The sequence below is a fragment of the Hyaena hyaena genome, unplaced genomic scaffold, assembly GCF_003009895.1.
Source record: "Hyaena hyaena isolate Hyena2069 unplaced genomic scaffold, ASM300989v1 scaffold_121, whole genome shotgun sequence".
NCBI lineage: Eukaryota > Metazoa > Chordata > Mammalia > Carnivora > Hyaenidae > Hyaena > Hyaena hyaena.
The window spans coordinates 3,307,657-3,321,029 of NW_024080753.1; the positions used below are offsets into that span (position 1 = coordinate 3,307,657).

A 13,373-nucleotide genomic window follows, 5' to 3' on the forward strand; every position below is an offset into this window, starting at 1 on the left:
GTTGACCAAAGGACTCTCTGCCTTCATCGCAGACCACACGGGGCGTAGCGGAAGCATGCAGGAAGCGGAGGGGGCCCAGGGCTGAGACCAGGACAGAGCAACTCAGGCAGACAGCCTTTTGCCCAGGACTGACTCCAAGGTGGCCTTCCCACGCTTCTGTTTCAGGTTCTCAAAGCTGCTGCGTGGCTTTTGTTTGGTTTTTCTTTGCGTGACAACAGCCCTTGTGGTAATGGCGATGGGAGGCTCAGGATGAGGGGCGTGGCCCTGGGCTAGCCACACGGCGATAATGAGGACCACGTGCCTGTCACTCTGCTACTGTGGGTTTGCTGCCGTACTCAACGTTGCCTGCTCTTGCTGGGTGCGGAGCGTGGGTGTGTTGGACAGAGAGGCGGGTGAAGGGGCGGAGGGGCAGACAAGGGAGAGACAGAGCAAGCAGTAATTCTGATGACCACCTGGACCATGAAAACCCTTTTAAAACTCTGTGAGGTAACGTGGCCGTGTACAAACTCACCTTGCTACCTGTCTCCTGCAACAAGTGTGAATTCACAACCAGCAGGTTACACGCGACGCTAAGGTTAACGGCAAGTGCATGTGGGGCCGCCATCCAGATTCAGGGTACAGATGGGGCCTTTGCACCACTTTTCTAAAAAGTGAACTGATTTCCACATGATGACGTCTCACAAGCAAAAACACGACGCTAGTACCAAGAAGCTCACCTTTTTACCTGACGCCTGAAAAATCTTGGTCAAGGTGCCTGATCTTCGATCAGCTCTAAAAATATAAACCTAGGGAATGAAAGAAGAACAATGGTTAAGATGGAAGAAACGACCACAGATACTTATCAGCACCTTCCTGAGAGCCCTACTTAGAAGGCCGGCCGGGCACAAGGCGGACGCGCTTAGCTGGCTGATGAGAAGGAAGTCGGTGGGCCTTGCCTTTGTTACCAGCTCTGCAAAAAGAGCATCCTGCGGCCCCGGGCAGAATTCACGTCCTCTGCTCCTGGACCACGTCATTTACGGAAGCCATGCACAGTAAGTCCCAAGGACCTTGCAAATTACCAGCCAACAGTTCAACTCTGGGATAAAGTAATTTTCTTCCTTGAAATATTTCTTTCCTTCCTGTGAGCTAGAGCGGTCGCAGGGACACCAATGAAAGACAGAGGGATGGAAGAGAGCACTGTAGACAAAGTGATTCCACAGAACATTAGAGCCACGAGACCTACCTGGGTTAATAGGACTTAAACATGAAAGCAATTCCTCTACTGCAGGACTCAGAGCCTTCCGTGTGCACACTAACACCGTGCGTCTCTACCACAAAGAGGATCACTGATGTGGAACTTTCCAAATGATGGGGCTATGGAAGCTCCTTCTCCAGTTGCATCTTACAGAACAATGTCCCATGAGAAGGAGCGTCGGGGACCCTCCGGTGGGGTAAGGAGCCACTGCCTTAGCGAGAACGTGTTTGAGCCCTTGGCACCAGAAATGATTAACCACCAGAATCCTGCAGGCCGGACGGCTGTGCTAGTGTCCCTGGGAATGCGGCAGTGAGCAACTTCATCAGCTACGCCCAATTTCCCCAGCTCCTCTCACAGGGCCCGACTGAAAGAAGCATTTCAGGTTCTTTCTTGTTGACAGAATACAAGACTCTCTCTGTCTGGCTCTCTCAGTTATAAATACTGTTCTCATCCCAAGACTCGGCTATCTTAAGGCTATCACAAGCCTGAAAGGAAAACAATGCAATTGGATAAAAGTCCTTGTAATTGGTGAGAAAAGGAAGCATTGAGGCATCACATGGCTGTGAACCGGGAGGTAAGCATTTTTAGCAGCATCACAAAGAGGCCCAGGCACATGCATGCAGTGTCTTTACCGAAAGACATCAGCAGCGTGGGGACAGCTCACGGTGCTTCTTCACTCTACCACATAGAAGAATCATGCGATCTGAAAGGATTGGCTTCCTTCTTGCACGTCTCCCCTGCTCAGTGCCCTGACATCTTATCTGGTTTCCTTTTCAAAGATCCTTTCTCCCTCGCATCAGTGTTAGTGGGGAGGGAGGGACACTTCCAGAAAGGACAGCTGAGGCTCCCAACTCCTGCCCAGGGGTATCCAGGAAACGACCCTCCTGCATCAGTTAAGCCCTGTCAGCTGACCAGACGGACATGCTGGCTCAAGGCTCCAATTAACAGTGGTTTGGGGCCATCTGGGCCTCTCTAGAATCCGGAGCCGACTTCTCAGCCCCCGGAGATATGGCCAGGTTCTATCTTAGGTCCACCCCATGGGCTCAGCGCCAAAGATCATTCCTTTGCTCAGACTTTTCTATCAGAGAACCTATGTAGTGTGTTAAAAATGCAGGTTCTGGACTCATGCAGACCTACGCAATCTAGATTTCCCACGCCCTGGAGCTAAAGAATCGGCAAGCCTGTTCTTCAGCCTCTCAGCCCCACTGGGGCCGTGATTCCCACAGGGACTCACTCAGGCAGCCCTAAATCCAGGCCGTCTTTCCTGTACTTTGGGCAAATCCTTTAGGAAAAGTGACGGACACATTCCCGGTCCAGCCTTTGGGCCGAACCAGTCTTGCCTCTAAAACACTGGGGAAACAGGCCACCTGGGGGACTCAGTCGTTTAAATGTTGACTCCAGTTCAGGTCATGATCTCATGGTTCATGGGTTTGAGTCCCGCGTCGGGCTCTGTGCTGACAGCTCAGAGCCTGCATCCTACTTTGAATTCTGTGTCTCCCTCTCTCTCTCTCTGCCCTTACCCCGCTCTCTTGCACTCACTCTCTCTCTCCCTCTCAAAAATAAACATTAAAAAAAAAAAAAACACTGGCGAAATAAATATGCGACCCTAGGCCCCAAGATAAGTAAATAAAGTCCCAAAGATACCCAGGACCAGACTTGGCTCTATTAAGTCAAATTCAAAATTGGGAAGAGCTTGGCAGAACGGAGAATCTGAAGCTGCAGAGAGCCAGACACCATTCATTTGGAGGAGGCCATGATGCCCGGGGTCGGTGTTAATGGTCTCACACATGCACGGTCAGCTGCACAATGCAGCCGAGAGGAGAAGGTGCAGGGAGGGCGAGGCCTGGGAGCAGCAGTCACTCTCTGGTTAAGCTTTCAAGGCACGCTCTCAAAAGCAGCTGGAAGGAGGCCGACAGGAGACTCATGATGTCACCACTTCCCTGCAGGCACCCAGCAGAGCATTCAGGTGGAGTGAGTGACAGACCTCTACAACAGGCGCAGCTCCCCCACCCCCCGGCTGGCCCCGTGCTATCCCACCAACTTGTCTCCTCACCTTCCCAATGCCGTCGTCCTGGGGGGCACCTCCCACCACGTCGGTGGTGGACGGGCGAGAGAAGGAGCCAGCAGTCACTGCGTAGCCTGCAAAGGATGGACATGACCAAGGGGAGGGTGAGGAAGGGCAGGGGAGAAAAAGACCCACCAGAGGGAAAAGGGCCCCTTGTGTGGACAGGTGCAGCCCAGCTCTATTTGTAACATAGCCTCCCAGGGACCAAACAGCCGCTGTCAGTCTTCTCGTGCCAAAACGGCTCATGTCACAAAAAGTCATGTTCACCAAGACACTGGGGCAGGAAAGAGTGTTTTTGAGGGTCCTCTTTAAAACAGGTACTGTGTCAAATACCTTATATCTGTTTTTCTCTCTTTTTTAAAGTTTATATGTATATATATATATAGAGAGAGAGAGAGAGTGTGTGTGTGTGTGTGTGTGTGTGTGTGTGTCTGTGTCTGTGAGAGAGAGAGAGATAGAGAGAGCGAGAGAGAGTGAGCGAGTGAGAGCAAACGAGAGCACACAACCCAGGAAGGGGCAGAGAGAGAGAAAAAAATCCCAAGTAGGCTCTGAACTGTCAGTGCACAGCCTGACATGGGGCTTGAACTCATGAACTGGGAGATCATGATCTTAGCCAAAACCAAGAGTTGGACGCTTAACAGACTGAGCCACTCAGACAGCCCTGGTTTTCTTTCTTTTTGAGACAGAAGTGTCATACAGTGAAGTGCATACACTCAAAGTAGAAAACTCATTGCAACACGCCATGGGATCACCACTCAGAGTGAACAGAAGCCTAGATAGAACCCTACCTAGAAGGTTCCCTCCTACCCTCTCGAGTCAATGCCCTCACTCAGGCAGACACCATTTAGATTTCTTTTACTATATATTAGGTTTATGTGTTCTAGAAGTTCACTTAACATAACACTTGTGACATTCATCCATACTGAGTATAAGTCGTTTCTTTTAATTGTCGAGCAACGGTCCACTGTATGAATAGATCACAGCACGTTTATTCTCCCGCTGCTGGGCATCTGGGATGTGTCCAGTTGTCCTGCTTCACTGTGAATAAAGCCGCTGTGGACACCCCCATGGAAGCCTCTGGACGCCAGCACCTTTTAATGACACAGTTCTGAGGAAGGTATGGCTACTTCTCCCCTTTTACTGAGGTAGGAACTGAGACGAAATATGGTTCACTCACTTGCCCAAGATAACATGGCAAGATTCATATCCACTCTGTGTGTCTCCCAAGCCCTGCTGTCAACCACTAACCACCACGCTGTTAACCACTAACCACTGTTAACCAGCCCTTGCTGCTAACCTTCCCTCCTAAGGCAGAAAGAAGCAGACAGTGGGTGGGTGGGTGGACGAAGAAAGAATCTGGATGCAAAAGAAACCTAGAGACAAAGGTAAAATGCTGTCTGAGCTTCACCGAAGCATCTCCTGCTTCCTGAGAGCCTCGCAGGCAGGCTGGAGAGCCTCCTTTAGCCAGCACATATTCCCAAACCTGTCCTTGCCTGCACACCCTCATGCTGTGATCACAAGCTTTTTGGATTTTGTGGGGACACTGCACAGTGATCAATTCTTGTTGTGCATGCGGTCTGACTGCATGACCCACAAGCATCACGTGTGACCGCAAAGCCTCAAGTGACCCTTGAAAGCCACGCAGCAACAATGGCCTCTGGCACACAGGGAGGAGCCAGGGGCCCCTCAGGTCCAAAGGACCTAGCCCAGACCCTAAAGCCAAACCCAAACCAGGCCCTCCGCTGCCTTCTCTCCACTGTCCAATCTACCGAACACGTGTCGGGGCTCCCTGCTGTGTACCAAGCACTCTATCAAGTCCTGGAAATGTCAGACCAACTCCCCACCTCCGAGCTGAGTGAGGGGCCCAGACCAGGGGTCAGTGCTGTCTCCAAGGCCCATACACAGGAGGCATCTCTGCGTTGGGACTCTGGGCTGTGAAGCCACAGGTTTAAGCCCCCCACTCTGTTCTTCACAAGCCATGTGATCTTGGCAAGTTATGTACTTTTCTGTAACTCAGTTTCTTTGCCTATGAAATGTGGGTAATAATAGTTGCCTCAAAAGGTTGTCTCAGGAATTAAAGAAATGGTATCCAGGGGCACCTAGGTGGCCCAGTCAGTGAAGCGTCCAACTCTTGATTTCATCTCAGGTCATGATCTCCCAGTTCATGAGATTGAAACCCACATTGGGCTCTGTGCTGACAGCGTAGAGCCCGCTTGGGATTCCCTGTCTCTCTGCCCCTCCCCTGCTTGCACGCTCTCTAAATAAATAAACATTTAAAATATTTATATATGTCCAGAGTGATAGCACCAAGGACACGAACTAAGGAAAAGAGCCACACAAAGTCTTCTTGCCCACAAACAAGGTCAGCCTATCTTTGCCCCGAGAGGGTGCAGAGTCACGCTTGCCTGACAGCTATTCGATTGTATCTATCTTTTCTCAAAGGTTAAAAGAGTTGCGAATGTAAGAGAAATTTTCTGAGTCTGAGGTCCACCTTCAGCATTACCCTGCCATCCGTCGTGCTAATTATTGGTTCTTATTATTTCTACTTGTGAATGGTGTCGAGACGGGGGAACAGGGCAGCACACAAAGCAGCGCCGTGGGGAACCAGGCTTCTGTTGCACTCATTGGTGTCTCAACGTGAGGAGCAGCTCAGGTAGGACATAAAATGTCTGCTTCCAGCTGTACAATTAAATCGCCAGTTTGCATCCAGAGCCCTCCCCTGCAGGGTGTGAGACTTGATGTAAGGTGCCCGGAGGAAAGTGGACCTAATTAGAACAACACCCATAAAAGCCACCAAACTCTTCTTTCTACCCGCAAAGCATCGTGTGTGAGCTTGGGGAGACTCAGCCCGTTTCCCCTTTGTGCCCATCCTCGTCCCCGAGCTACTCACCCAGGTAAGTGTACCGTCTGTTCATGATCCCCTCGTCGTTCAGCTTGAAATAGGTGTTGTCCGTAAGGTTCAGCACTTTGACCGTCCCGGCCCAATAAAATGACCCCGGGGCACCCATCACCACCAGCTCCTACGGAAGAGAACCCAAAGGTAAACGGGGAAGGGAGCTGAACAGGGTGCAGGTGAGAGCACGTCAAAAGTTCCGTCAGCAGGTCCCCCCGAGTGACGGAACCCGTCACACACATGGGGTCAGCAGGGACAGGGTGGGGAGAATGGAGCAAGGTGACAGAATGACTGCCATACCAGGTCCCCGCCCCAGCCCTCACCTTTGCACCTGCATCAAACGAGGAAATGGCATCACTGCACATCCTCTTAAACCACAGACTCGCAGGAAACAGTGCTCATGAACAGACCCCACCCCCTCACCCATCTTGGCCTCCGACCCCACCTGCCCATGCAGGGCAAGGAGAAAACAACTGACCAGAAGCATCTCCGCAAACACTGTGCACTACCGCTCCGGGGGAGTCCCTAGGTCCTCGCTTGGGACGCTCTTCTCAGGAATGGCACTAAAGCTGGCATTTGTGGCCCCGTTGTAAACTCATGGCAAAATTATGAGGGCAGAGGGGCGCCTGGGTGGCTTAGTCAGTTAAGCATCCGACTTTCGCTCAGGTCATGATCTCGCGGTTCATGGGTTCGAGCCCCGCGTCGGGCTCTGTGCTGACTGCCAGCTCAGAGCCTGGAGCCTGTTTCGGAGTCTGTGACTCCCTCTCTCTCTGACCCTCCCCTGCTCACGCTCTCTCTCTCTCTCTCCTAGAAATAAATAAAAATATTTTTAAAAAATTATGAGGGCAAAGAGGCTAAGGGAAGGACAGAGCCTCCGGTCAAGAGACACCCAGGGCGGGGAGTGGGGGTGGGGGTCTGGGTAGTGAAGCGTCTCTTAGATTCAGCTCAGGTCGTGATCTCATGGTTTGTGAGTTCAAGCCCTACACTGGGCTCTGTGCTGACACTAAGGGGCCTGCTTGGGATTCTCTCTTTCTTTCTCTCTCTCCCTCCCTCCCTCTCTCTCTCTCTCTCTCTCTCCCCTATTTGTACTCTTTCTCATTCTCTCTCAAAATAGATAAATAACTTAAAAAAAAAAAGCAGACTTAGAAACACAAAGACACAGTGGTCTCCAGCATTCGGGGTGGGGGCAAGTGGCTCTGCACCTTCAACGGGGCCGAGAGCAGGTCTGTGCTACAAAACCATCTAATGAGCCGTACTGATGAGAGGTCCAAGGGCTCCCAAATGATGTACCTATCGGAGGGAGCCAGTGTGGACAACAGCATGGTTTCACCCACAAGAAGAGGCATCATCACTGTGGTAAAGGAAGTGGAAATGACCGAAATGTCTAACAGCTGGAATTCTAAATCATGGTACATCCAATTGCACAGAATCCTGCAGTGATGAAAATACTGGAGATCTAACAGCACCGAGACAGAGTCACAAAGCGCTAGGTTAATAGGAACAAGCCAAACAGGATATAAGCTATGGTCGTGTTTTACGAAAGGAAAACATGAGCACACAGCCAGACAAGACGAAGACCAGAAGGGTAAGCCCCAAACGTTTATGGTTTTTTCCACGGGGTGATAAGGGTTACAGGAATCCCTCCCTTCTTCTGTCATCCTCTCTCCTTTTTAAGTTTATTTATTTATTTTGAGAGAGAGAGAGTGCAAGTGGGGAAGGGCAGAGGGAGAGACGGAGAAGGCTCCTCACTGCCAGTGCAGAGCACCACGTGGGGCTTAAACTCCACGGACTGTGAGATCCTGACGCGAGCTGAAGCTTTAACCAAGCGAACCACCCAGGCGCCCCATCTCTCTGTCTCTCATCCCTAAAATTCTTTGTGTGTTTTTCAAAGTTCCAGAACAATGACTGGACACTGACAAGGAAGTCCCCTCCGAAAACGCACACTGCTCCAAATGGAGGCCGTACGGAGGGCAGCGCCCACTGCATCCTCGGGTCCACTGCACCACCCCGCGGAGGCTCCCCTTCCTTCCTTCCCCAGCGGGCAATGGCGTCCCTCGATTACCCATATTTTCCAAAGTGTCTACACTGCACTGAGAATCAATAAAACTTATTTTCCTAACACAGTCATGAATTTTTCCTTCAATAATACAAAGCACCAACTATTACGTATGGAAGCTTATACTAGATACACAGACCAATGAAGTCCCTTTGTCTGGCATTTCCACGGGAAGGCGATCCGGAAACATACAAAATATTTTAGACAAAAAATTCTATCCAAAAGGGTTCAAACCGAGACGACTTTAATGGAAACCGTTCGGCTGTCCAAAAACGCCCAAGGAGCAGGCCACGCACTCCTGCCTCCACCCGCCCTGGGCCCTTGGGGCCCCACACGCGGCTCTATCTCAGAAACGTCCTTCAGGGTGACCCTCCCTGCACAGCTGGCCTCAACGCCGTCAGGAGTTGCAGCTTTCCATCAGGTCCCTGAGGTTAGATCTCGCTTCAAGGCCTCTGTCTGCTGACAATTCGTAAATTCCTGCTGAATTCCCAGAGCGCAAATGTCTGAAAAGACCCGCACCATCTAAAGAGCAAGAAAAGAAGAAGGGCGCGTGGGCAGGAGAGCAGGCGTGGGGCCGCGGCGGCACCAGGCCGTGCTCTGAACAACACACGTGCTGGGGCCCTCTCGGAAGGACCCTCCTGTGCGAGCACAGGTGGAAGGGAAGCCACCAGATCCTGCCCGAAAGGCTTGTTTCTGGTGATTCAGACGGTGGACGGCGGGAGCGAGACTGCATTCTCAGCTACTGCGCTAAGCTGGACCCTCCGAGGTGGCTCAGTGTTTGGTAAAAGCATATCCCTTTCCGGGCCCTGGGGGGCTCCGCTGGCTGAACGGCTGACTTCAGCTCAGCTCACGATCCCTCAGTTTGAGGGTTCGAGCCCCATGTCGGGCTCCGTGCTGACAGCTCAGAGCCTGGAGCCTGTTTCAGATTCTGTGTCTCCCTCTCTCTCTGACTCTCCCCTGCTCATGCTCTGTCTCTGTCTCAAAAATAAATTTAAAAAAATTAAAAAGACAAAGAGCATATCACTTTCCACACTCAGAGCTCATCACTGAAAACACACAGGTGTGGGTGAATTTATCAAGTCCCGCCCCCCGTGACCATCTGTTCTGTGCAGGGACCGTGCTAGTTCTAGAAGGAATGTTAGACAAATGATCAGTTCATCAGAGGAGAGAGACTTTTTCCTTGGGCTTGAGCTCAGAAAGGAATTTGGAATCGGTGTCCAAACACGCAGGGCACGGAGGAACAAAAAGACCGCCATCCCGGATACCCGCGGAGCAGACCGCACACAGAGCTGAACCACCCACAGCCCCTCAGAAGCCAACGCCTCGAGCAATTCCAGAGACCCCCGCGAGGCTCCCTGGGACACCAGGCGGTAGGCACGTCGCTTTCTGATGACTTAGAATCAATCCAGCATCGGGGCACCTGAGTGGCTCAGTCAGCTAAACATCCGACTCTTGATTTCGAAACCAGGGCCTCAGGTCATGATCTCAGTTTGTAGGACTGAGCTCCTGTGCACTGACAGCACAGAGCCTGCTTGGGAGTCCGTCTTCCCCTCTGTCTCTCAGATACTTAAGTAAAATATTCAAAAAATATATATTTAAAAAATAAAATAAATCCAGCGTAGAGCCTGAGAGCTGTATGTGTAATGTATCCCTGTACCGCCCCCCCCAGAACATTACAAAGAGTCTATGACAAGGCAACCCCTCTCCTCAAAAACCTTTATTTTTTTAAAATTCTTTTTAATGTTTTATTTATTTCTGAGAGAGAGAGAGACAGTGTGAGCAGGGGAGGGTCAGAGAGAGGGGGAGACACAGAATCTGAAGCAGCTCCAGGCTCTGAGCTGTCAGCACAGAGCCCAACGCGGGGCTTGAACCCACGAACCATGAGATCGTGACCTGAGCCGCAGTGGCGCCCACCTGACTGAGCCTCCGGGCGCCCGTCTCCTCAAAACCCTTCAAAACCCCAGGTGTCTGTCCTCCTAGTGCTCATGCGCCCCTGCCCTTGGTGCAAACTAGAGAACCTGAAGCTGAGCCGGAGGCCCCCAGGGAGGCGCAGGGAGGCGGGTCTTCCTCAACTCCTGTGCTTGGTTTCCCGCTCACTAGGGGTGATGCCTGCACCCATCTTCACAAGCGCCAGGAAAACGGCATCAATGCTTAGCTCCCCGCCACCCAGAGGCAGCCAATGCCGATGGCACACAGAAACGCAAGCTTCCCTCAAGGCACAGGCCACACCGCAACTCACGGTAGCGTCTCTCCCGTCAACAGTGTGGCCTCCTCCCCAGGTACACGAGTTAGCAGAAGCCTCCAGAAGCCCAGGGCGTGGGCGTGCCTGAGAGGCCGAGGGCGCAGCGAGCGGAGGTGGGGGCGGGGCAGCTGGGCACTGAGGCTCCACCACAGAGGTCTGTGTCCCGGGCCTCACCCGCGGGTCCCCAGGCTCCCCCGCACTGCTCCTGCGCTGGCCGCGTCCCCTCTGGCTACTCACAAGGATCTGTCCCTGTCATCCTGAGCTACAAAAATAAAGATCTCAGGAAGCTCTCCCTTATCCTCAGTGACCGGCTAAAACCCACGTGGTGCCCATAACTCAAACTGCTTTGGTAACCCCTGGGTCACAGACCTTCAGGTCAGGCGGGCACTTTGGGCCGGCGTCCTTGGGGGCAACGTGGCCATACCCGGAAGGCCACAGAAGCAGCTGCCTGCCCTGCGCGGGGACAGCCGAGCCCAGAGCAAGAGCAAGCCCAGGGGACGAGGTCAGCGGGAGGGCAGGGGAGGGGAGAGTGCGGCCCGACCCCTTCGACCACACTTCCTGCGCGGCCTCCAACAGCTGGGGTTCCAGAAACAAGAGAGGCCGTGAGTTCAAAGACCTCCTGTTTACGGGGGCCGCAGCCCAGGGCAGCCAGGAGAAGAGCCCGGGCCAGACGGCCGCGCCCCCCGCTCGCGGGCCCCACACCCGCTGCTGCTGGCCCGGCCCTCCCCGGGGCTCCCAGAGCCTGGGCTTTCAGTGGCCGCCTGCGGCTTGCCCGGCGCCCCGGCCCCCCGTCCAGCCCTGCCCTTCCCCCAGCCCCTGTGCCCCGTCTCCCCCGCCCTTCCGGCTGGTGAGCCCGTAATGACCCCCCCCCACCCCCCGGAGCTCCTTCTCTCCCTGAGTCCTCATTTCTGCGATGAGTCTACTCTTCCTCCTCCTCCCGCCGTTAAAGGAGGCGCCCTCCCCGCAGCCCACCCCCGGCTCCATCTGAGCACCCCCAGCACCCCCAGCACCCCGGAGATGGACTAGCAATGCTGTGGGGCCCGGACCCAGCTCTCTGCTAAAAACACCGTGAGTGTCCCCTCCACCACCTCACACCCGTCGGTTTACCTCCTCCGACGGCTCTCTAGCCAGCCGTCTTCCCGCCGGGCACCACTGTTACCCAGCGCCCGGCTCAGAACCTTCTTCCTCTAGCCCGCAGCCCCTGGCCACCCAGCCCACTGACGCCGCCGTATATTCTCCAATCCCTCTCATCACGTTTTATCCCTGCTCTGTTGTTTTGTGTCTGGGCCACATCGCAGACCCCCTGGCTTCCCCCCAGGCCCTCCCACTTTTAAAGTCCTGGCCACACACCCCGCCCCCGGCTTTCTCTCTCAGCACTCCTGTCCGTGGTGCCTGCCACCTGCTGTGGACTCACAGTGGCTCCCCGTCGCCTACAGAGCGGGGTGAGACTCGGCGAGACCTTGCTGGAGGAGCGGCAGCCACAGACTATCTACACGTGCGACAGCGATGGAAGAAGAGTGTGAGCCTGCATGTGGCAGGATGGTGGCTCACATCAGTGGGGCGACAAAACTTGGCTAGCAGACCCACACGGGGAAAAGCAGCTACACAGTTAGGAAGACAGTGGAGTTTGTTTCTAGCATATAATGTTTGCAAAAACAAATCCAAGATGTATTAAAGAGATAACATCTTAAAAAAGAAAAACCTGTAAAAGTACTGGAAGAAAATGTAGGTGGGTATTTTATATTTTTAGGAGAGGGATGACCTTTCTGAGAAGTCTAGAATCCAGAGAGAAAATGATTGACAGATTTGACAAAACTTTTCCCCCCCAACATTATTTACTTGTTTATTTATTCATTCAATCTCTCTCTCTTTTCTTTTTGAATTTATTTATTCTCCAGTTAGCCAACACACAGTGTAGTCCCAGGAGTACATTCCAGTGACTCATCGCTTGCATACAACACCCGGCGAGCGAGCGGCTCAACCCAGCAAGTGCCCTCCTCCGTGCCCATCCCCCATCTTCCCCTCCCCACAGAGCCCTCACTGCCATCAGCCCTCCATTTGTTCTCTGTATTTCACAGTCGCTTATGGTTTGCCTCCTTCTCTGTTTTTATCTTATTTTTCCTTCCCTTCCCCTATGGTCACCTGTTAAGCTTCTCAGATTCCTCACGAGTGAAATCATATATGATACGTCCTTCTCTGACTGACTTGCTTCGCTTAGTATAATACTCTCTAGTCGCGGCAACTGCACGACTAGGAATTTATCCAAAGGATACAGGAGTGCTGATTTAAAGGGGCACACGCACCCCAGTGCTTCCTATAGCAGTGCTATCAGCAAAAGCCAATTTATGGAAAGAGCCCAAATGTCCTTCAACTGATGAATGGATAAAGAAGATGTGTATGTATATACAACGGAATACTGCTAGGCAACGAGAAAGCATGAAATCCTGCCACTTGCAACAATGTGGGTGCAAACTGGTGCAATCACTCTGGAAGAGTGTGGAGGTGCCTCAAAAAATTAAAAAGAGAATTACCAACGTTATTTTTTAAAGTTTATTTATTTTGAGAGAGAGTGAGCACACATGCGCACGAGTGGGGTTGGGGTAGAGAGAAAGAAAGAGAGAGAGAGAACCAAACAGCATGGAGCCAAACAGGCTCCATGCTGTCCCTGCAGAGCCTGACAGGGGGCTCGACCCCATGAACTGCGAGATCATGACCTGAGCTAAAATCAAGAGTTGGACGTTCAACCAACCAAGCCACTCAGGGGCCCCAACAAATACGAATGTTTGATGGCAGTACATTAAAGATACCATAAGCAAATTCAGACTGATAAAAAAAAAATACAATACATATAAGTAAGAGATAAGAACTTAGTGTTGAAACCAT

The 13,373-nt window shown here is 52.4% G+C and overlaps 1 protein-coding gene across 2 annotated transcripts in view; it reads right to left on the bottom strand.

Moving 5' to 3' along the window:
* The window catches only part of ITGA9 (integrin subunit alpha 9), a 326,966-nt gene that overhangs the window by 271,516 nt on the left and 42,077 nt on the right, over positions 1–13,373 (bottom strand). For both annotated transcript variants that reach the window (XM_039237208.1, XM_039237206.1), the window contains exons 6-8: positions 6,190–6,319; positions 3,288–3,373; positions 717–785 (exon numbers count right to left, since the gene is read on the bottom strand). In XM_039237208.1, the coding sequence (XP_039093139.1) occupies positions 717–785; positions 3,288–3,373; positions 6,190–6,319 (285 nt within the window). The remainder of the gene's footprint in view (positions 1–716; positions 786–3,287; positions 3,374–6,189; positions 6,320–13,373) is intronic.